The 24151-nt window shown below is 41.2% G+C and overlaps 1 protein-coding gene across 2 annotated transcripts in view; it reads right to left on the bottom strand.

Annotated features, from left to right (window-relative positions):
* ORAI2 (ORAI calcium release-activated calcium modulator 2) overlaps positions 1-24151 on the bottom strand; it is a 63611-nt gene that overhangs the window by 3370 nt on the left and 36090 nt on the right. Inside the window, exons 2-3 of one of the 2 annotated variants that reach the window (XM_040338418.1) lie at positions 15341-15490; positions 12888-13125 (exon numbers count right to left, since the gene is read on the bottom strand). In XM_040338418.1, coding sequence (XP_040194352.1) covers positions 12888-13125; positions 15341-15384 — 282 coding nt within the window. In that variant the 5' untranslated portion in view covers positions 15385-15490. The remainder of the gene's footprint in view (positions 1-12887; positions 13126-15340; positions 15491-24151) is intronic. The other variant, XM_040338419.1, reaches the window with a different exon arrangement.

Genomic DNA, 24151 nt, shown 5'->3' with positions numbered 1-24151 from the left:
CTCCGCGCCCCCCACCTCTGGCCTTATGCGGTATTGCATGTCATTGAAGTCAATGCAGAACAAATTATTTTAGTTTCCATTGACTTCAATGGGAAAACTTGCTTTGATAGGCGAATACTTTAGATTATGAGCATTCTCCTGGAACGGATTAAGCTCGTAATCCGAGGTTCCACTGTATATAAAATCTGCACTAGATACGTGTATGTATACTTATGTTTATCCATTGATCAAATAAAATGGTCACATAGTACTAGATAGATTGGATGCTTCTAATCCCATTAGAAAAGAGATCCCATATACTACCCAGTATATGGGATCTCTCTTCTAATGGGATCAAAAGCATCCAATCTATCTAGTACTATATGGCCATTTCATTTGATCAACAAGTATACATACACGTATTTAGTTCAGATTATACAGCATAAACTTTCTTAGAAAATCTTTTGTTTTCCTTTTTCGATGAGCATCTCAGATGCCAGCACCCTTTTAAGTAGTAGATCATAATGTTCAGAGCAGTGCTCCGAGTCATAACGAGTCACAGCATGTAAAAATACCAACACTTCAGCTGTAAGCAAGCTCTGCTGCATAGTACAAAAATGTGATTTACAAATGTGTGTTGCGCTACACTGGTTTCTGCATTCCGAACCTGAAGGAGTGAATTACAAATGACTGAGAGTTGGCACTGGGAAGTACAGAACGCACCAACCATTGGTAAACATTGCAGAAGAACCCTGGTAGACGTGGTGCTAGAACAATGTGGCAATTAATAGATTTTTAAAAGGAGAGCAGAGATACACAGAGATGGATACAAATGACTTATATCATACTTTGTAAAGACCTGATGGCCTAGGTGACACACATCACTCATATTTCTGTGTCCATGTACTATTCACCTGCATGGTGCCTGCTGCTTCAGAATCAAATGACCTGCATTCCACTTATCATAAAGAACACATATTGTATACACGAGTGAAGAGAATAGGATATGGTCCTTTAGGCCTCATTTAGTTGAATTGGTAAACTGTTATGCCACAAACACACGATCGGACATTTCGACAACAAAACCGTGGATTTTTTCCCAACTGATGTTGGCTCAAACATGTCTTGCTTAAATGTTGTCGGAAATTCCGATCGCCAAGAACGCGGTCACGTACAACACGTACAGCGGCACTATTAAAGGGCAGTTCAATACCAGTCGTGTTAAGCAGGCCATACACGGTCGACATTTCGAACAAATTTTCTTTTCAAAATCAGAAAGTTCGTTTTTTTGTGATCCGATGATGCCACCATCGATTTTCGAAATTCGGCCGACCAAACCTTCATGTTGCCAGGAATTTTCGTTTCTCTCCGGGAATATACTTTTCTCTCCGAGAATGTTCTTTTCTTGCACATGCGCATTTTTTTTTCCTATTACATTTCTCGCACGATTCTCCCATCCTTGATCAGAAAATCGTTTGTTTTTCAAAAAATTTCCAACAGGTCGGAATCCTCAAATTTGTTTGCCGCACGAAAATCGGCTGTTGCTGCAGCCCACTAACGGTACGAAATTCGTACGAAAATTCTTTAAAACGATTTTCAAAAGAAGTAGAAGTAGTAGAAGTTTGGTGAGAGACGATTCACGCTTTTCAGTCCGTTACAGCGTGAAGAATGTGCCATCTGCATAACGAACGCTAGTTTTACCAGACCGATCGCTTCCGTCTCGTACTTAATTCAGAGCGTGCGTGGAATTTGGTGCGTCGCAATTGGCTACACACGATCGGAATTTACGAGAACAGATTTTGTTGTCGGAAAATTTGAGAACCAGCTCTCAAATTTTTGTTGTCGGAAATTCCGACAGAAAATGTCCTATGGGGGCCTACACACGGTCGGAATTTTCGACCAAAAGCTCCCATCGAACATTTGTTGTCAGAAATTCCAAGTGTGTGTACGCGGCAATACATGTGTGATGAAGTAGCTTCTATAAAATGCAGTTGTTGACAGTTAATGGATTAGTAGGTACAAAGATGCACCCTAGATAAAATGATAACGTTACAGAATCCCATTGGAGAGTGCTGTACTGACCTGATCCTCAAACACCAATGGCAGATGACATAAGACCAAATGAGGCAATCAGTTAAAAATAAAATAAAAACATTTCCTGTCTGAAAGGATGAGAACCTTTTATACAAATCTGTGCTTTCTTTATTAAGTGGAACTTTAGGGAAATAATAGTAAAATATTTTGCCTGTCAAAACATTTGTAATTCTGTTCATCCATTCTAGTGAGTCACACACACACCTCGGGAGCCAATGCGCCTGCCCGGCGGCTGCGATGTCCGCTGGGCACCCGCGATTGCTGGTAACACAGCCCAGGACATGGATCTGTGTGTGTAAACACACAGATCCTCATCCTGTCAGAGGAGAGGAGACCAATGGTGTGTTCCCAGAACAAAAGAACACTGATTGGTCCCTTCCCCTTCTGAGTCCCCGCCCCCTACAGTTAGACTCACTCCCTAGGATACATATTTAACTCCTTGATGGCCCCCTAGTGTTAAGCCCTTCCCTACCAGTCACATTTATACAGTAATCAGTGCATTTTTATAGCACTGATCGCTGTAGAAATGTGAATGGTCCCAAAATAGTGTCAAAAGTGTCCGATGTGTCCACCCCAATAAAAAAAAATCACAGATCGCCGCCATTAATAGTAAAAAAAAAATGCCATAAATCAATCCCTTATTTTGTAGACGCTATAACTTTTGCGCAAACCAATCAATATACGCTTATTGCAATTTTTATTAACCAAAAATATGTAGAAGAATACATATCTGCCTAAATTGAGGAAATTTTTTTTTTTTTTAATGGGATATTTATTATAGCAAAAAGTAAAAAGTATTTTGTTTTTTCCAAACTTGTCACTCTTCTTTTGTTTATAGCGCAAAAAATAAAAACCGCAGAGGTGATCAAATACCACCAAAAATCATTTGGGTACAGTGTTGAATAATTGCGCAATTGTCATTCAAAGTGCAAAAGCGCTGAAAACTAAAAATTGACCTGGGCAGGAAGCGGGTGGAAATGCCCTGTATTGAAGTGGTTAAAGCAGAACCATAGGCAAATCTATTTTTCATTTTAGATAAAGTATGGGAGGGTTATACACCCCTGTAAGGCCGCGTACACATGATCGGTCAAAACCGATGAAAACGGACTGAAGGTCCGTTTTTATCGGTCCAAACCGATCGTGTGTGGGCCCCATCAGTCATTTAACCTTCGGTCAAAAAAAATAGAACTTGCTTTAAAATTGAACCGATAGACGCCTAACCGATAGGTCGTTTTTTTCAGCACGTCGTTGTGTTTTACGTCACCGCGTTCTGACACGATCGGTTTTTTAACCGATGGTGTGTAGGCACATCAGACCATCAGTCAGCTTCATTGGTTAACCGATGACAACGGTCCTTCGGACCGTTCTCATCGGATGGACTGATCGTGTGTACGCGGCCTGAGGTTTATTTTTGCCCTCTTTGTCCTATTGGGGAGATTTTCCTTCACTTCCTGCCCCACAGCCAAAACAGGGAGAGGAAATCTCTGCAAATTAAGGAATCTCTTCGGGAACCCCAGGTCGCCAGAACTAGTATTCCCATTGGTCTGATTCCCCTCTATTACTTTTCTAGGGACAGCCCAAAGGAGTTTCTTTATCTTTCACTTTCAGTGATAACAGTACACAGGACAAATAGAGAGGGTGAATCTCCCTAATGGGGGCACGAATAGCAAAACAAACTTAACGGGGGTTCTAATCCCTCTCCATTCTATTCAAAACTACAAAAAAGGTTTTGCTTTTAGTTATACGTTATTGTTCCCTACTCTATTCCAAATAAAAAAAGTTTCTTTAGATATACTTTAATCTTACATCATCCTTTCCGTGTCTAGGAGACGCCAAACAAAATGTCATTAAACCTATTGCTTCACTGTCTAGAAATAAATATATTTTTGAAAAACTTTATAAATAAAACAAAAGCATTTTATCAAAGATAGCAACACGGGTGAAAGGTTCCAGGAGACATTACTTCTGACATTTAACTATGAAAGAAGTTTGAATGAATCCTGCTGATCTATCAACATGGGAAATGTTATTGTCATTCTTGGCAAAAGGTTGCAGAAAAACCTCAAACATTCCTTGAGGATTTGTTTGTCCTTTCAAGTGTAAAATATTACTTTCCAAGACAATAAAATTCTCCTTATTTAGTGAGAAATGTAAGCACTGCTTTCTGACTGTAAAAATTCAAACTTCTCAAAACATTGGTAATATCCAAGCGATTTATACAAATATAAAAGGCTAATGCCGTGTACACACGACTGTTTGCAGCATCTGGGATGCAAAAAAATATGGGAAGAAAAAACATTAAAATATGCAGATTAGGATCTGTGCCTTCTTTATGATGGGAATGATTTTTCAGATCTGTGCGTTTTCCCATCTTCTGTACAATGAACGTTATTTAATGGGTTCATACCATACATAACACAGCAATACACTATCATCTGTTAGTACCATAACACTAATATAGAGTTTCTTGTTCAGAACTTGAACTTATTAAAAGCCTCTAAGCAATTCCCATCAGTCTGAACTGAGCACAGAGTACAGACTACCATGTACAATTTATTTTTGTACATGGGAGTTTATTTAAAGAGCAATTCCACGCAACAAGCAATTGAGCTGATAATTCTATCCAGTTAATACAGAAACTGTGCTAAAGTCAGAAAGTTAACTGAATTTTGTGCAATTGCATGCAGAATAAGTACAAACATACATCTATACAGGATCAACAGAAGGGCAGTGGGAGTTTACACCCTGGAACCTGTGCTGTAAAACATACTTTTCCTGAATTCAAAAGGCAGGCTTAACCACTTCAGCCCCGGACCATATTGCTGGTCAAAGACCAGGCCACTTTTTGCGATTCGGCACTGCGTTGCTTTAACTGACAATTGCGCAGTCGTGCGACGTGGCTCCCAAACAAAATTGGCGTCCTTTTTTTCCCCACAAATAGAGCTTTCTTTTGGTGGTATCTGATTACCTTTGCGGTTTTTAGTTTTTGCGCTATAAACAAAAATAGAGCGACAATTTTGAAAAAATTTAATATTTTTTACTTTTTGCTATAATAAATATCCCCCAAAAAAAATATAAAAAAAAATTATTTTCCTCAGTTTAGGCCGATACGTATTCTTCTACATATTTTTCGGAAAAAAAAAAAAAAAATCGCAATAAGCGTTTATTGATTGGTTTGCGCAAAAGTTATAGCGTTTACAAAATAGTGGATAGTTTTATGGCATTTTTATTAATATTTTTTTTTTACTAGTAATGGCGGCTATCAGCGATTTTTATCGGTACTTCAACATTATGGCGGACACTTCGGACACTTTTGACACATTTTTGGGACCATTGGCATTTTTATAGCGATCAGTGCTATAAAAATGCATTGATTACTATAAAAATGCCACTGGCAGGGAAGGGGTTAACACTAGGGGGCGAGGAAGGGGTTAAGTATGTTCCCTGGGTGTGTTCCAACTGTGGGGGGGTGGACTGACTTGGGGAAATGACTGATCGCTGTTCATACATTGTATGAACAGACAATCAGGCATTTCTCCCCCTGACAGGACCGGGAGCTGTGTGTTTACACACACAGCTCCCGTTTCTCGCTCTGTAACGAGCGATCGCGGGTGCCCGGTGGTGACGTGCGTCGGCGTCAGGGGCGCGCGCCCCTATTGGCTGGTTGGCGACATGACGTATAGCTACGTGATTTCGCCAAGCAGAGCCGACCTGCCGCCGTATACCTGCGGTGGCTGGTCGGCAAGGGGTTAAAGGATAAGTTCACTTAAAAAAAATGCACATTTTTTTGCAGGTAAAAAAATGTGCATTTACTATTATTTTTGTAGGAGCCTGGAAAGCATTGCACCCACGATCAGCAGAATCCATGCAGGACTTTTACAGACTTGTCAGTGTAAGCTGTTTCACAGAGATAGGAAGCATCAATGAACTACCTAGAGCGTTCAACAGCTTCCTGGTACAAGCCAACATCTGCAAAGGCTGTCGGTACTTGTAGTTTGTTCATTCACGGAACTCTCTGAATGAATGATGTGGCCGTGTGGGAGGTGAAGCCTCCATTAATCATCATGTAATAGCCTGCCACCATTGAGTAAAGCTGTCAAGTGGGCATGGAGAAGGTGGGAGGGAGAGGGCTGTCATGTATCCAGAGTGTATACACTCTGTGTGGTTCTATAGTCATGTGGGCTGACCAGATAAGAAAAAGAAGGAAATGAGCAGCTTAGAAGGGAAACGAAACTGGAGCATACTCAGTAGATGTGGCAATGGCTGGTCTACACAATCTTAGACTGCAGCAGGGACACAGACAAGGAGGGAGGGACAGTGAACAGAAGGATCAACCAGGTTTATTGCAATCTACAGAAAATTAATCTCATAGTGACTGAGTGAGTATGAACAGCATGTAAAACAGCATGTACTGACAGTTTTTAGTGATGTGGATTTAATGACACTTTAAGGGACCCTGCTAAAGCAAAGAGTAAGGTAAGTATTTAGCCTCTGCCCCTGGACTAAATGAGCATTTACCTTTGCAGTGCAGGGCAGACTTTCATTTTCCTGGAGTTCATCTTCAGGCTCGGTTCACACTGCAGTGATGTGGGAACCCTGCAAATCCACTGCGGGTTCCTACATCGCATGTCTGACGGCAGCAGTTCACACTGCCCTATACAAACTGCTGGGGGTGTCAATTGAAAGTTAATGACACCCCCAAATCAGTTTGCATATCGCAGTGCAAACTGCAAAATTTGGACAGGAATCGGATCAGATGTGATTCTACTGCAGACCAAACAAAGGGTCCTGTGCGAGTTTGGTCCGAATGCAATGCGAATTCAGCCATACTATCGGTATGGCTGAAATCGCATCGCACAGAGATCGCATGCAATTTGCACTGCAGTGTGGTGCGAATCACATCCGATGTCGGACATTGCACCAGTGGGAACCAGCCCTTAAAGTAGTATTCTACCCTCATACTAAATCGATATCCCTATTCAATGCTTACAAACTGTTCATCTATTCATTTTAAATTGCTTAATTTGCATATACAGTGGGTTTAGAAAATAATCACCCACTTTAAAATAATCACATTGTGTTGGTTTGCAGCCTGAAATGAAGACAGATACAGTTTTTGTTTTATCCAGCTGTAGTGGCACTTTTAGTGCAATTTATAATATCCGAATGAAAGATATAACACCAACATATCAGAAAAAACTAAAACAGAATCACCGAGTTGGAAAAAGGATCACCCCCTTGTGTCAGTATTTTGTTGAACCACCTTTTGCTTTAATTACAGTCTTCAGCCTGTTGGTATATGCAAATAGAGCTGGATAAAACAAAAACTGTGTCTGTCTTCATTTCACTTAATTTGCAAAGGAATAAAATTTGATCTTAAAAGGGGGTGATTTTTTTCTCTACCCACTTTATATTATTTACCTTTATCAGTGTTCAGCATCCCGCTGTTCGGGGTTCCTTGCTCCACCTAACTCACATTTGGGGAGAGTACACACTCTCTCTCGTTTACAGCTGGTGGTGGGGCTACTTGTACCATTTTTCCCCACGTGTGAATTGCAAATGCGCAGTGAATCAAGGTGGCTCCAAAAACCCTGTTAGGCCCCATGTACACTACTGCTGCTAAACGGACGTTCAGAGGCAGGTGGACAATTTTTTCAACTTCCCCTGAACTTATTGAATGTTATCTAATGTGTACATGTACATGAGTTCAGACGCCAAAGTTTCCGATGTTTCAGACGCCAAACGCTTCTAAATGCGGCTAAACGCGGAAACCCGCGTTTAGTTTAAAGGCATTTTTCGTTTTTGCCCGTTTTCTTTTTAAACGCTTCTAAACGCAAATGCGACACAACGTGGCAAAACTGACATTTTAAACGGTTACTATCTGTCAAGTTAAATGGTTCAGGAGAGGTTGAAAAAACGTCCCGTGTACATGGAGCCTTAGTGAATAGAGCAACCGCATTAAAGGAAGCCAGGCTATGGAATAATAAATTTGATTAGAAGATGTACAGATGACACTGGAAGAAAAATCAATAGACATACAGAGATATAGGTCACAATGAACACATGATATATATTTTTTTTATTGGGTTTAATAGCTTATCTTTATTGGTAGCTGTATGGAGGTTCTTAGTATTGGTATTGTATGCATCAAACTTTGTGCACATTAGCCCAGGTTCACACTGAGCTGCGGGAATGAAGCCGTGCGAGTTCAGCTGAACCTGTGCGATTTCACTCCCGCTTGTCAGTCCCAAGTTCACAGACATCTGTGCGGGTTTCTGCAAAGATGTCAATGGAAATCGCACCCCGAAATCGCAAAAAGTAGTACAGAAACTACTTTTTGAAATTGGTGCGGCGCTGCAAATGCCAATTAGGACGGTGCCATTGCCGGCAATTGCTGTCGATTTGAAAAATGTTATTTCCAGTTTTGTGTACCTTTAATAATTACGTGTTTGCAGAGACCCAAAGCAGCCTATCAGATCCCTGGGTTTTGAGTACTCAGATTCATAGACTAAGAGCCTGGAAAGCAAATTGCTCTGGCTGTGAAATTCCGTATTAAATTACTGCTGCTCAGTGTCTGAACTGAACCATGCAGCATTTGCTTAAGAGGTATTTTTATGCCTGTTAAAGTGGACCTTTCAGTAACTTTATAAGTGTGCATGAATACATTCTAAAGTAGGGGTCCTCAAACTCCGGCCCTCAGGAACTACAATTCCCATCATGCCTAGTCATGTCTGTGAATGTCAGAGTTTTATAATGCCTCATAAGTAGTTCAGCAACAGCTGGAGGGCCATAGTTTGAAGATCCCTGTTCTAAACCTACCTCCATATACAGAAACAGCATTGTTTTTTTAAACTGTACTTTTGTATTATTATAAAATAGACCCTATACTTAAGACAAGTGACTTTGCCTAAGCTGAGATTATGTCATCAATCTTCTGCAGGAAAGAAGTAGCATTTCTTTTGTCTCTTGTCCTCTAGTAATTAGACCGCAACATTGGAGTTAAAAAAAAAAAAAAATCACAAGGTGAGAGACTATAGTAGGGGGCTGATATGTGTCAGATGTGTGAACAGACAACCATCTAAGAACTGGTAACCAGCAAATAAATGTTAAATATAGCTTTAAATAAAATAAAATAAATGAAAATCGCAATAAAATAAATAATAATAAAAAAAAGCATGTGTAGCTCCCAAACAGTGATTGCGCCACACATGGGAGGTATTACCACAAATGTCAAAGTGAGAGCAATAATTCTGTTTAGCCACTTGATCATTCTTACAGAAAGCGGGAGGGGACGTCCCCTCCTGCGACCCTCTGGTGCTTCTACCGACCCACCATGCGATCGGTGAGCCGAAGAAGGGGTCTGCTGGCGCCAAAAGTTGATCATAGAGATTTCAGGCAGGCCAGATGGTCCCCGGAGTATCTATGATCGTTTGGAGACCAGGCGCAATTTTATGACGTTACGCCCAGCCTCTGCATTTGCAAAGAAAGCACCAAACTAGAAAAATGAAAAAAAAAAAAAAAAATTAACAAAAAAAAATAAATTTAAAGTGCCCCTGTCTACGCGTGCTCGCTCACAGAAGCGAACGCATACGTAAGTCGCACCCACATATGTAAACGCCGTTAAAACCACACATGTGAGATATCACCGCAAATGTTAGAGCGAGAGCAATAATTCTAGTGCTAGACCTCCTCTGCAACACACAATATGTAACCTGTAAAAAACTGTGGCGTCTATGGGGATTTTCAGGTACTGAAGTTTAGCGCCATTCCACGAGCGATTTTGCGTGACATGTTAGATATCTTTTTATTCGACCTAACATCATCTTTCACATTATAGAAAAAAATTGGGCTAACTTTACTGTTATTTTTTTTTTTTTTTTTTATGAACTTCCAAAAAATATGCATTTGAAAAATTGCTGCGCAAATACCGTGCAAGATATAAAAGTTGCAACGACTGCCATTTTATTCGATAGGGTCTCTGCTAAAAAAAAAACCATATATAATGTTTGGGGGTTCTGTGTAATTTTGATGATGATATTTACATGTAGGAGAGAAATGTCAGAATTAGCCTGGGTAGCAAGTTGTTGAAATATCTAAAAGTACCGTAGTTTTCCACCATTTTAAAGGCTCTTGCAATTTTGAGTCCTTACATATGTTATCTATTCACTTGATGCGACTCCATCTTTTATATTGCACCAAAATTGGTTATATTGTGTTTGTGTGCACTAAAATTTATTTTTTGCTAAAAAAATATGATAAACAGCTGCACAAATATTATTCATTGTTCAACATAAAAAAATTGCGACTGCCATCATTTGATCCTCCTGTGCCTCCTTTTTTTCAGAAAATACATGATGTTTGGGGGTTCCAAGAAATTTTCAATAAAAAAATGCTGATTTTTAAGTCTATAAAAATAAATAATTGCACAGGAAGCAAAAGGTTTCCTTTCCTGGAGAGTGCAAAATCGTGTGCACTACATAGATACCAATCAGCTTCCAGGTTTTTCTGTGAAAGCTTAAAGGAACAAGCTGTAGCTAGAGGCCGAATGGCTACCGTGCACATCTGCACTAGATTTAGCATTTTGCAGTTTTAGTAAATTAACCCTAAAGTGCTTAAAAAAATCTTCCTTCAACATGGCAATTGGCCATTTTCAGATCAGTGCAGTAGTTTGCAGATAAAGGGACATTTATTTTCTATTTGTGCTGTGCTCTAGCTTTATCCCAGGCAGAAACCCAATTTATGGGCAGTCCTATTGGAGAACTAGAGCATATCACTAAAGTCTTCCTCTCTGTATTCTAACATCTGCATCTCTGCCACCTAATCTTCCAGCTCTGTAGTACTCTACTTCTCTGTTTTGTACAGCAGAGGAGGGACTTACCCCATACTTACCTGTCAGCTATTTTTAAAAGGGAGACTAGAGTAGTAGCTGTTAGCTAATGTTGTTGTGAATGATGGTGCTCTGGAGATGAGCGTCATCATTCACAAACCTAAAACCACTACAACACATGCCAGCAACTCCTCTAATCTCTCTCCAAAGAACAGCTGGCAGGCTGGTCTTGACTCAGTCTTTCTTTCGATGTACAAAGCACAGGGGTAGAGTAGAAAAGGCACAGGGCTGCGAGCTTTGCTCTGGCGTGTACAAGCCACAAATATTTTTTTATGACACTTCCTCAGAATTCCTAGTGATGGCGCTTGTCTTTGGCAAATGCTTGGAAACTGAGACAAGCGCCATCAATCAAAGCTCATTTATTATTCACCCCCTTGATACAGTAGCTAAGTGGACAAACACACAATTAGCCTTTGACAGCACATAGAAATGGAGCCAAAGTGCTACAAGTACTTTGTCCCTTAGGGACAGGAGACAAACAACAAGTTAGACTTCTTTAATTGTCATGACAGTGGTCACCAGGACAAAGTGAAGACTCAGACAGTAAAAACTGTTCCCTACACTATCCACAGCTTTAATGTACAGCACTGTGCATGCATTGGAACTTTAAAAAAAAAAAAAAAACTGATAAGAAAAATAGTTATTAGTATAATAATAAGGCTAAGGTTAGAATGTCACTGGTAAATGGTTGCCGGGAAACTGGAACACATGCCTTATGGATTTTTTTTATCGGAATTCCGTTCAAGCTGTCTGACTAAATTCCGACCGTCCAAAACGCGGTGACGTAAAACACTACGACGAGCCGAGAAAAATTAAGTTTAATGCTTCCGAGCATGCGTCGACTTGATTCTGAGCATGCGTGGATTTTTCTCCAACAGAATTCCACACAGACGATTGGAATTTCCCATCGTATTTTTTCCATCAGAAGAATTTGAAACATGTTCTATTTTTTTACTTCGATGGAAAAAAGTCCGATGGGCCCACACACAAACGGAATTTCTGATGAAACGAAGTCCATCTGACTTTTTTCATCGGAAAATTTGATCGTGTGTACGCGACATAAGTGCTTCTCTCTGTCATATAGATATCTATCTATCTATCTATCTATCTATCTATCTATCTATCTATCTATCTATCTATATATATATATATATATATACACACACACACACACTGTTCTTATTGGCATATAACACGCACAGGCGTATAACACGCACCTTCATTTTAAGAGCCTGATCAATGCCCATCTACAGCCTCAAAGTTGCCCATCAATGCAGCTTGATCAATGCCCATCTGCAGCTTCACAATTTCCCATCAATGGAGCTTAATCAATGCCAATCTGTAGCCTCACAATTGCCCTTTAATGCAGCATAATCAATGCCCATCTGTAGCCTCCCCATTGCCATGAATGCAGCCTTATTAATGCCCATCTCAGGGAAGGGGGCGGGAGGAGCGTAGTCAGATTACATACAGCGAAAATCTCCTGTTTACTCGGTGGCCTCTTTACTTCAAAAGTCCCGCCTCCTGGACCGGCTTCTATGATAGACAGAACACTGGTCCAATGCCCGCGCAGGAGACAGGACTTCCTATTACAGAGGCCGCTGAGTAAACAGGAGATTCTCGCTGTATGTAATCTGACGGCGCTCGTCCCGCCCCCCATCCCCGTTCTCTCCGAGGCAGCCCAAATTGCAGTGTCGGCGTATAACACACACACACATTATTTTCTAACCGATTTTCAGGGTAAAAAAGTGAGTGTTACACGCCAATGAATACAGTATGATATATATATATATATATATATATATATATATATATATATATATATATATATACACATACATACATACATACATACACACACAGGCGCGCACACACACACTGTATAACGTGTACATTTATTTTTTGCATATTAAGACTTAATACTTACCATTGCAAATCCAGAAAGCAAAGCAGAGGTCCTGCTGGAGGCTTTTAGCTTGGCTCTGCTGAGATAGAGTTTCCTCCAGGACAAGGCCTGCACAGAGTGATGATTGGACGTGACTAGCTCCAGGTAACTGCGTCTCACCCAGTCTCTGTAGTCCATGCCTTTGTTCTCCCGCTCAGAGACTGCAGGGGTTGAAGGATCCACTGGGATATTCAGTTCAGTACTCATGGTTGTTTCCCTGCTGTAAAGACAAAAATAGTTCAAACACATTATGCCAGTGCCCAAACATGTGTCTCATGGGAATTACAAGGAACTTGGCATTGCCAATCTTTCAGTAATTCAAGTGAAATACCACTCATATCTAATAAAGACAGGGAAAAGAGAATTGAAAATATATAGTCACATAATCTAAAGAGAAAATCTACAGAACCTCATTAAAGATAATCTGTTATTCTACAGTTTATAGAAAAGTGACAGGTTCTCTTAACCACTTAAGGACCGGACCAATATGCTGCTAAATGACCCAAGGGGTTTTTACAATTCGGCAATACGTCGCTTTAACAGACAATTGCGCGGTTGTGCGGCGTGGCTCCCAAACAAAATTTGCGTCCTTTTCTTCCCACAAATAGAGCTTTCTTTTGGTGGAATTTGATCGCCTCTGCGATTTTTATTTTTTGCGCTATATACAAAAATAGAGCGACATTTTTGAAAAAAAAAACAATATTTTTTACTTTTTGTTATAAGAAAAATCAAATAAACTAAATTTTAGTCAAACGTTTAGGCCAAAATTTATTCAGCCACATGTCTTTAGACATTAAAAAAAAAATCGCAATAAAAAAAAATTAGCTACCTAGCGGCAACAGTGACACTAATACAGCGATCAGAAAAATGATCGCTTAGTGACACTGGCAATAGGGAGTGAAAGGGTTAACTAGGACGGTGATCAAGGGGTTAAAACTTTATTAGGGGGAGTACGGGGGCTACCCTGAACCTAACACTAACTGCCTGTCACACTGACACTAAATGCAGTGATCAGTACATATATGATCACTGCATTCAGTGACACTGTGACAGGGGGGTGGGGGGGTGATCGGGGGGGGGGGGGGGGGGGGGGGGGGGGTTAATGTGCCTATGTGTAGTGTGTGTCAGTGTAGTGTTGTGCAGACTTACTGTGTGATGTGATGTCTCCTCAGCGGCGGTTGAAAATACCACCGAGAGGAGAGAATACATCACTTCCCCCTTCCTGTGTTTACACAGGCAGAGGAAGTGACACACAGGGGAGTGCTCGCATTGGCTGTGAGCGATCCGGAGGGGGCGGACAAAAACAAACAGCCGCCCCCTCGTCCCGGATCGCTCCTGAAGCCACGGGAACCGCCGCATGTACTGGGGGGGGGGGGGGGGGTCCTGATCGGTCCCCCGACCCACATCTAGGCAGGGACGTACAGGTACGCCAATGTGCCTGTCTGTGCCATTCTGCCGACGTAAATGTACATGCGGCGGTCCGGAAGCGCTTAAAGAACAACACTCTGTTTGCTAATACTTGCTTTTGCTGTGTTTCCCGGTCACTTAGGTGCTACATCTGAGCCCTTGGGGAATACCCAGTGATTCTGAGTATTCAGTTCATGGACCTAAAGGCCAACTGCCAACCCTGAACAAGTGAAGAAGGGGAGGAGCTTACTAATCCTGTGCATGCTCCGATACCATCCAACTAAGAGCTTACACAGGGTTTGCACTCCCACCTCTGAAAAAGGAACAGGAAGCAACTCTGAGGCCCCGTACACACGTCCGAGAAACTCAACGGGCAAAACACATCGTTTTGCTCGTCGAGTTCCTTGTGAAGCAGCCAAGGATCTCGGCGAGCCGAAATTTCCCATTGAACAATGAGGAAATAGAGAACATGTTCTCTATTTCCTCGTCGGTTTCCTCGGCCGAAAGTGTAGACACGGCCGGGTTTCTCGGCAGAATACAGCTCCGACCGAGTTTCTGGCTGAATTCTGCCGAGAAACTTGGTCGTGTGTACGAGGCCTAAGGCTGCAAAACGATAAGTGTCAAAGCAATGTTCTGGGATGTGATAAAACAGTGGTTTCTGTGAAATGGAACTGAAGGCATTGAACAAAAGACTGCGAGCACAGGCTATTATTGCAGAAGAGACATGCAATGTCTCTTCTACAATAAAATACACCTATCTACCTTCTCGCAGGCTTCTGCAAATGGGCAGCTCAGCTTACAAGAACCCTTCATGCTAGGATGACACATGTGTATGCGCAGAAGTTACCTTTATCCAGTACCGGCCAATGGAGATGTCCCAAAGACGGAGCTGGCAAGTCCCGTTAGAGAGGAGGTAGTTTAGTGCCTTTAGTTCCACTTTTAAAATGTAAGAAAAGCCTAAGTCTAACTATTCTTAAAAATGTTTAATGCACCTACCTAACCAGTATACAAAAGATGAGTGCACTTACCTATTTTTAATATGCTCTGGTCTGGAACCACAAGTGTTGTCCATCTTTCCTATAAACTCTCCTTCATCATTATTTTCTAGTACATTACATATTAGACATATGCAATTTGTTTTGTTTCCAAATTTGTTTAACGAATTTCGACGGAAACATCTGAAATAACGAAAACCAGTTTAACTAATATTTACGAATATTCGTAAATTCCTAAAAATTCAAAAGATTCGTAAAATCCGAAAACCCGAAAATTTCTAAATCTGAAATAATAACTAACTATTAAATTATAGGTATTGGAATTTCCTTTCAAATTTGGCTGTTAGTGAACTTAACGAATAAGAATTTATCAAAAGAAATAACAAATGCTATATCTGAACGAATGGAAAGTAATGAATTAACAATAATAAATAACAATAATAACTTTTTATTAATTCTATTTATTATTAATTTGTTCCATTCCCTTCGTTTAGCTGCAGTATTTGTTATTTCGAATAATTCGTAACTTCGGATAAATTTGTATTCGTTACGTTAACTAACAGTAACATTTGAAAGGAAATTCCAATACTTAGAATTTAATGGTTAATTATTATAAGTTAGTTATTCTTTAGAATTTTTGGATTTTCTTCCTTATTTTCGAATTTGCAAAATTACAAATTTCGATCATAACGAATGACCCGGAAAACGAAAAAAAAACAACACATTTTTCGGCAGTGCACGTCTATTACATATTGGCCTTAAATGATAACTTTCCTTTTCATTTGTTTTTCCCAGTCCTCTGTCCTTGCTCTCCTCATTTCTCCGATACCTAATACTAGAGACCTCTGATGAACCAGAGACCTCCTCCAACCTACACTGACTCCAGTGGTTCTTCAGTCATCTTCTTGAATGGGCAGGATGTGGCATATTACTTCTCCTCATAGGCCCCAATGGAGAAGCTGTATCTCCGCAGCCTAAACCATTTAATATATCTCATCTGCTTAACAGATGGTCAACATTATTTAGTGCAAAGGGTTCTGCTGTATACACATGAATGATGACATCTGCATCGTCTACAGCTGTTCACATTCAAGTATGAAACAAAGTGAAATTAAATTGGTTACATTGGAAGAACTATATTTCCCATAAAGAGAAACCAATGCCCTCAACTCCCCTGTAGTTCATCTCTCTCTGCGCACTGAAGTTATTCTCTCAGCAGTTCAGTACACCTCCTCCTCCCTTCCAGAGCACATGCTGTATGTTTACATTTGACATCAGGACACTGGGAAGGCCGCTGAGTCACCACTGAGAGGGGGAGCAGGGTACACTGAGCTGCTGAGAAAGACTTGAATTCAATTCTTCTGCTGTGAAATTTGAAGAATTGCTCCATATTAGGGTTGCCACTTTTTCTTCCAGTCAAACCCTACAGGATTGTAACAGAACTTGGACACCTTTGAGCACTCCAAAGAAAATAGTAATGCAGCATGCATAGTCCTTCCTCGCCCTCCGTCAGGCCCTGATTTGAGCCACATTCCTGTCTGAATATTGCATTCTGACACATGATTCAAAACCCGGACTGTCCGGGTGAATCCCTACTCCATATGACTTGCAGCTACAGGAGTCAGTGTTGCCTTGTTTTAGAGCTCCTTTACTACTTAAGAATATGTAAATACTTTAATGTCCTCTAGTTTACACTTGCAGTTGGGAGGCATTTTTACCATCCCCCTAAGCGGCAAAGACAGCTCTATGGAGGTATACACATGCTATGCATCATATAGAGCAGGGCTCGACAAATCCAGGTCGCCATGGCGACTAGAAATAGTGTCCTTGCGACTTGGCTTTGAAGGTGGGCAAAAAATAAATAAATATATATATAGATTTTTTTGTGAGCTGGCGCCATCTGGTGGTGAGCCGTTGGTATGAGAAGTTATTACCACCAGATGTGAGCTTGCGCCATCTGGTGGTGGCCGTTGGTATTACAAGTTAAGCATTACAAGTTAAACAGCAATTCTAATGTCATTTTTCACTATTTTCACTGCCATCTTCTTCCCTCCAATTAGAACCCCCAAACATTATATATATTTTTTATCCTAACACCCTAGAGAATAAAATGGCGATCGTTGCAATACTTTCTGTTATGCCGTATTTGCACAGCGGTCTTACAAGCACACTTTTTTGGGAAAAATTACACTTTTTTTTAATAAAAAAATAAGACAACAGTAAAGTTATCCCCATTTTTTTTTATATTATGAAAGATAATGTTACGCCGAGTAAATTCATACCCAACATGTCACGCTTCAAAATTGCGTCTGCTCGTGGAATGCCGACAAACTTTTACCCTTTAAAATCTTCATAGGCGACGTTTAAAAAAATCTACAGGTTGCATGTTTTGAGTTACAGAGGAGGTCTTGGGCTAGAATTATTGCTCTCGCTCTACCAATCGCGGCGATACCTCACATGTGTGGTTTGAACACCGTTTACATATGCGTTTTCTGGCTCCTAACTTTTTTAGCTGGCTCCTAGATTCCAAGCAAATTTGTCAATCCCTGCTTTAGAACCACTTTGAAAAATTTGACGCGGTTCCGACGTCCATACTTAACATTGGCTGCGCCATCTTTTTGGTGGTTTATCTTTACGCCTGAAAAGCCCTTACGTAAACGGCGTATCTTTACTGCGACGGCCGGGCGTACGTTTGTGAATAGGCATATCTAGCTGATTTACATATTCTAGGCGTAAATCAGCGTACACGCCCCTAGCGGCCAGCGTAAATATGCAGTTAAGATACGACGGCGCAGGAGACTTGCGCCGGTCGTATCTTAGCAACATTTAAGCGTATCTCAGTTTGAGCATACGCTTAAAGTTGCGACCGCGCGGATTCGGACTTACGATGGCGTATCTACTGATACGCCCGTCGTAAGTCTTTCTGAATCTGGCCCCCCATATTTGGTCTCAATAACATTACCAGTCACAGCCAAACACGGACAGTTAAAAGACATGAACATAAAGTTATTTCGAATCCTAGGCAAATATATCCCCCGTTCTCCCCCACTATCTGCAACATATCCATCACCACTACAAAATGTATGTCAGGGGAGCCAGCTCTGTCCTTTATGAGCCTCTATAGACTGTTCATATTTTTTTTAATCTTATCTGACATTGAAAAGTGATATGCGGGTTAAATCACTAAAAGCTCCCCTAAAGAAACTTTCTTACCACATGCAGGAAATGAGGCTATTAAAATTCAAGTCACAGGACTCCGAACTAAGTGTAAAAAAAAAAAAAAACTTTATTACGAAGTCTGTTCAATCTGATATTCTCTGGGATTCCAGAACATTAAGGTCTAAATCAATTTGTAAAGGTTAGTGATTTTTAAGCCAGTCACATGCAACAGCAGGAAAAGTAATTCGAAGATCTGACCTTATCAGCTGAACCTGCTGTGCACCAGTTCCCGGCTCGGGGTAAACGCTTCGCTATAGGCCCACCTCCTTCCCACTGACTGGATTTCCTATACGGAATGCATGTTTTGGCTGTACCAAAGTTTAAAGTACCAAATTAAAGAGGAAGTAAACTTCCATGCATGACTTTTACCTATAGGTAAGACTATAATAGGCTTACTTATAGATAATGTAAACATCTCCTAAACGCGTGGCCGTTTAGGAGATATTTCCTGTACATGCGGCCGGTAAAATCACTGGTGTATGCACTCTGAGGGAACGGCCACGCGTGCCATTACTTCAGAGCCTCGTGCCATGACAGGGGGCTCACCTGCCCAATGCTCGGGAGTGATGTCATCGCGGCTCCAGCCAGTCACAGAGCCAGATTCCGCGAACCCGGAAGCAAAACGGATGAAGATGGAAGCAGCCTTCAGATCTGACATCTCGGCACGGGAGGGCCTTGTTTTAAAGTGGTTACACCACTTGTACCTACAGGCAAGCCTATAATAACGCTTACCTGTAGGTACTGTAAATATCTCATGAACCTGCACGGTTTGGGAGATATTTAACATATACGCTTGTGCCAACGTCATCGGCGCATGCCCACTGAAGAAACGGCCTGCTTCTGCAGTTTCTTCAGGGCCGCTGCTGTGACTGGGAGTGCCGTGAGTGATGTCATCACGGCTCCGGCCAATCACAGCGCCGGAAGCCTGTGAACCCGGAAATAAATCCGGGAGACATGTCGCCAGTCACAGAGGTGTGCGGGAACCGCTGCAACAGCTTTGATCTAAGGTAAGTATTTCATAATGAGCTATTATGCGATGCATACTAGCTCATTATGCCTTTGTCTTACAGGGGCTTGTTTTTTTTGTTTTATTGGTTTACAACCACTTTAAGGTAAGTTTAACATAATGTGCAATGCATACTAGCACATTATGCCTTTACCTAAAAAAAACATCCAGTTTACAACAGAGGTTGTAAACCCTCATGTTTTTTCACCTTAATGCATCCTGTGCCCCCAGACCCCCGTTTTACTTATCTGTGTCCCGAATTTCCATGGGCGCAATCCTGCATCGCTCTCTCCGCGGCTTTTCGGCACTTCATTGGATAGGTTGATAGCAGCGCAGCCATTGGCTCCCGCTGCTGTCAATCAAATCCAATGACGTGGCCGCTGAGGGTGCTATGGATGCCCGCAAGGTGACACCCATAGGAGAGAGCTTCCCAGAGGGTTTTATCTATTGCGGGGAGGACCCGTGAGAGCTGCCGTGGGACCCCAGAAGAGGACGATCGCGGCCACAGTGGCGGTAAGTATGACATGTTTGTTATTAAAAAAAAAAAAAATTAACCATTAATATCACTTTAAGCTCTGTATTCAAGGATGTCTGTGCTGCCACATTGGGCGTTCCGAACGGGTCCATCTGTAAGTTTTTCAGGCAGACCTGATCAGAAAGTTCCTGTGGACAGGCAAAAGTTAGCGGACTTGTGTCTGTTTACACCCACCTACCTCCAGATCTGATCAGGCCCAATAAAAAATGGGAGAGGTCTCCCCTTCCTGCTAATGAAGCGGAAGCGACATGTAAAGCTTTACTTCCGGTCATATGGCCAGGGTAAAGCTAATGGAGCATGTCTTTTAGACCCCTGATGTCTCATTAAAGAGAACCTGTCAATAAAAAAAATCATCACATAAAAAAAAAAAATGAAAGTTACACCGAAGCACTTAACCCCCCTCTAAAAAGGTTATTTGAGCCCCCCCATACATGAACATAAATGGACAGATTGGGGTGCTTCTGCAAACACAAGGGGATCCGTCTCCCTCCGTCTAGGCAGAATGGAGGGCAGCTGGGTATAAATAGACAGTGAAATCCATTTAAAGCCGGCCGCCCATAGAGCAGAGTGAGGTCTGGTCCAGAAACTGACCAGACGTGGACCTGTCATCCTACCCACTCTGCTCAACAGACAGATCCCCTGCTGATCAAGACGGAGTCCACCCCTACTAAAAGGGGCCTAAGGAATATGTTACCCCAACATTTTATATTCCTGATATGCTGTACCATGTACTTGTTTGCAAAATCATCCTGTTCTCTTTATATTGGTCTCTATGTGTGAAAAACCTAGTGATCATGTCATTCCCTCTGTTTTCCCATTTCAAACTAACCACACTAAGCAGGAGACCACATACAACTTTTTTTATTGTAGGTTTTTCAGAAATGCCTTTAGTAAAAAAAAAATAAAAAAAAAAAAACGTAATTCAAAGTGGTTTTACAACAGAAATAACACAGGAAGCAAACATTTCTTCACACGGGGCTCCAAACTTGTCTTGAACTGTATTATAATTGTATCAGCTCCCTTTATTTTTTAAAGTGCTGCACACACTGTTGGCACTGCATAAATCTTGTATTATAATAATAATAATAATAATAATAATAATAATAATCTTTTGCATTAAAATTGAATGACCTAAAAAGAATAAGCAAACATGTGACTGACCATAGAGGTGGCTGTAACCAACAATTCATTCCACTGCAATCTTAGCCGAAGTTAGCAAATGTTTTCCTGTTCTTGTATGTGGTGATTCATGTTTATTGCTGTTTTTGCCCTCATGAGCACTAAAATATGAAACAAAGAGTCCCCCATTTTAGATGCTGGCCGAGTGGAGATGTAAATGTGTTAGGGCCTAGTGCACAGGCTTTTGCTACTTTTCCCTCCATAAAAGTCAATAGGAATGCAAATACAGGGTGAATGAGGTACACTACTGTTCAGAAGGAGGTCAAATGTCAGTCAGTTAAACTTCTAAAGCAGGGTTCATCACACTTTCTAAGCAAAGGGCCAGTTTATTGTTATTCAGACTTCAGGGGGACTGGACTGTGGCCAGTGGGCATAGAAAATGCTTCAGGCTTGGTAAGTGGGAGTAAAAAATAAAATAAAAATACATGGTGCCTGTGGCCAGTAGTAGGAGGAATAGTGTCCCATCATTGGTATGTAAGGGAGGAACAGTGCCCACTGGTTTGTGTCAGTGGAAGGAAGAGTGGTCCATCTTTGGTATGAATGAGAGGAACAGTGCCCACTAGTTGGTGTCAGTGGGAGGAATAATGGCCCATCTTTGGTATCGGTGGGAGAAATACTGCCCCATGTTTGTTGACAGTGGGAGAAATAGTGTTCCATTATTTATATCAGTGGGCAGAAATACGCCCCATTGTTGGCGTCAGTGCAAGGAAAATTGCCTCACTGTTGGTGTTTGTGGAAAGAATAGCCTTATCCTTAGAGCTTTAAGCACACTGGACGTTAAAATAATGCTATTAATAAAGGCCAGTTTTTAAACTTTTTTCAACGTTTTTGCAATAGCGTTTTTCAGCGTTTTTTTTTTAGGAAGAAAAGAATATATATATTTTTCTAATGGATCAAAAATGTTAAAAACCGCTGGTGAGTAATGTTTTTGAGCATTTATCGATGTTTATCAGCGTTCGTCAGCATTAGAAAGTTTTTACAGCTGAAAATCGTCTCTTAGAACCCACTTGTTTTGGGGTTTTTTTTACTGCTCAAAAATGCCACTCCCCAAAACTGCTGATAACAGCCTGTGTGCATGGACACATAGGATAACATGACGGAGAGTTTAATGACTGCAAAGAAAGCAGCCAAAAACAGCTGCTGTAAAAATGACAAAAAACGTCCAGTGTGCATGAGGCCTTACAGTCAGTGGGAGGGACAGTGTCTCATCGTGTCCCAAGTACCGGATAAAGACACGCAAAGGGCCGCACTCCGCAGTTTGGAGACCACTGCTCTGAAGGAGCTTAGGTGGTTCTACGCTAGACATGTAAAACTGGTGTTTTTTAGATCACAAGCAGCCCCCTCTTTCTATTTATTATTTTTTTGCAACCCTCAGAAGTTCAGGAATTTTAACTGAAAGAAGACCCAGCTGCTCCTCATTTGACAAAGGCTACACTTCTCTATGTAATTTTGCTGCTCTATCTTTCTAGAAATGATTTATAGCCACTTCTCTGGTACAACATGTTGTAAGTTGCAATTGGTGCTTTGATGTCAATTGATAAAGTGCTATAATATTTTTGATGAAATTAAGTAGGTGGGGCCCTAGAGATATAAAGTGGCCCCTTTGAACATTAATTCCGCTTTCATTTGAGTCTCACATGATTGCTCAACAGTGTACTGTCCGTGATCATCCACATGCTGCATGCACAGTAACAACAGACTAGGTACATAAACAGTCTGTGCTCCATGTCAAGGAGCAGGCTTAGGCCTTGTTTACTCCTGAATTTGAGACTGACTACGATTTCCTTTGGGAAACTTAGGGGGTTACATGTGAACAGCTGTGGGCGGTAAGTACAAAGCAATGAGAGACTGGTAGCGCCCATAGCTATTTACATGTAATCGCTTGCAGCAATTACATGTGGATGATTGTGACCTGGACACAAATTCTATATCCAGGGTCAGCCAATCACAGGCTGTTCACATGTCCAACTGCATGTCAATAGCCACGAATAGCTGCGGGTGCTGCCAGACTCTCATTGCTTTGTATGAGTCTTCCCGCTTATAGCTGTTCACAGGACACCCCAATGAATCGCCTACCAGGAATTGTAGTTGGACCCAAATGCAGGTAAGAATTAAAACTTGAAGCAGTATTAAACCAAAAATGTAATACTGTATATTGCAGCTTAAATCAATAATCGGATCAGTTGTATTGTTCAACACCACATCCAAGGTAAGTACATAGAAAACCAAGCACAAGCAAAAATGGGACTAAGAATAAACTCCCAAACACATGTATAATAGCAGTAATAAAATAAATAATTTTATTACAACATCACGTAAAATTTTGTTGGGGGCAAAGACCCCTTAAAAAACAATTAAATGGCAAACTGCAGCCACACACAACTTTACTGCCCCCCAGAGAGGCCCCCCCCCCCCTCGCAGGCTGTAAATAGATACATTTGGACACTAAGTAGAGAGACCAATGAAGATTGGTGTCTAATGGTCTTCAATGCACTATTGAACTCTGTGCAGAGACATCCAAGGAAATTGCAATATAAAAAACATTTGCACATGTATCAATGAAGGGGGGCAAACTACCCCTGAGCATATGTTTTTTACCTATCCTTAGATGTGGTGGCTGCATTACTTTTCTTTTTTTAGGCATTTTTTGCCTCTGCTTTCATCTGGTGATCTGGACAGTCACACACCTCCTGTATTAGAGTGCCCCTACTCTGGATAAATTAGGACAGGGGGAGCAGCAGACAACAGCATTGTTAGTCTGGGGGAAGAGGAGTATTAAATGTATTGGCAGATTTTAGGGATGTCCCGATACCGATACTAGTATCGGTACTGATACCGAGCATTTCCCCGAGTACTTGTACTCGGGGGAAATGCTCCGCTGCCTCAGCCGATACCTGGGCAGGCA

This window comes from Rana temporaria, chromosome 2 (assembly GCF_905171775.1).
Source record: "Rana temporaria chromosome 2, aRanTem1.1, whole genome shotgun sequence".
NCBI classification, from domain to species: Eukaryota; Metazoa; Chordata; class Amphibia; order Anura; family Ranidae; genus Rana; species Rana temporaria.
Note: the sequence above shows the minus strand (reverse complement) of the source record. Positions and strands in the feature narration are given on the sequence as shown.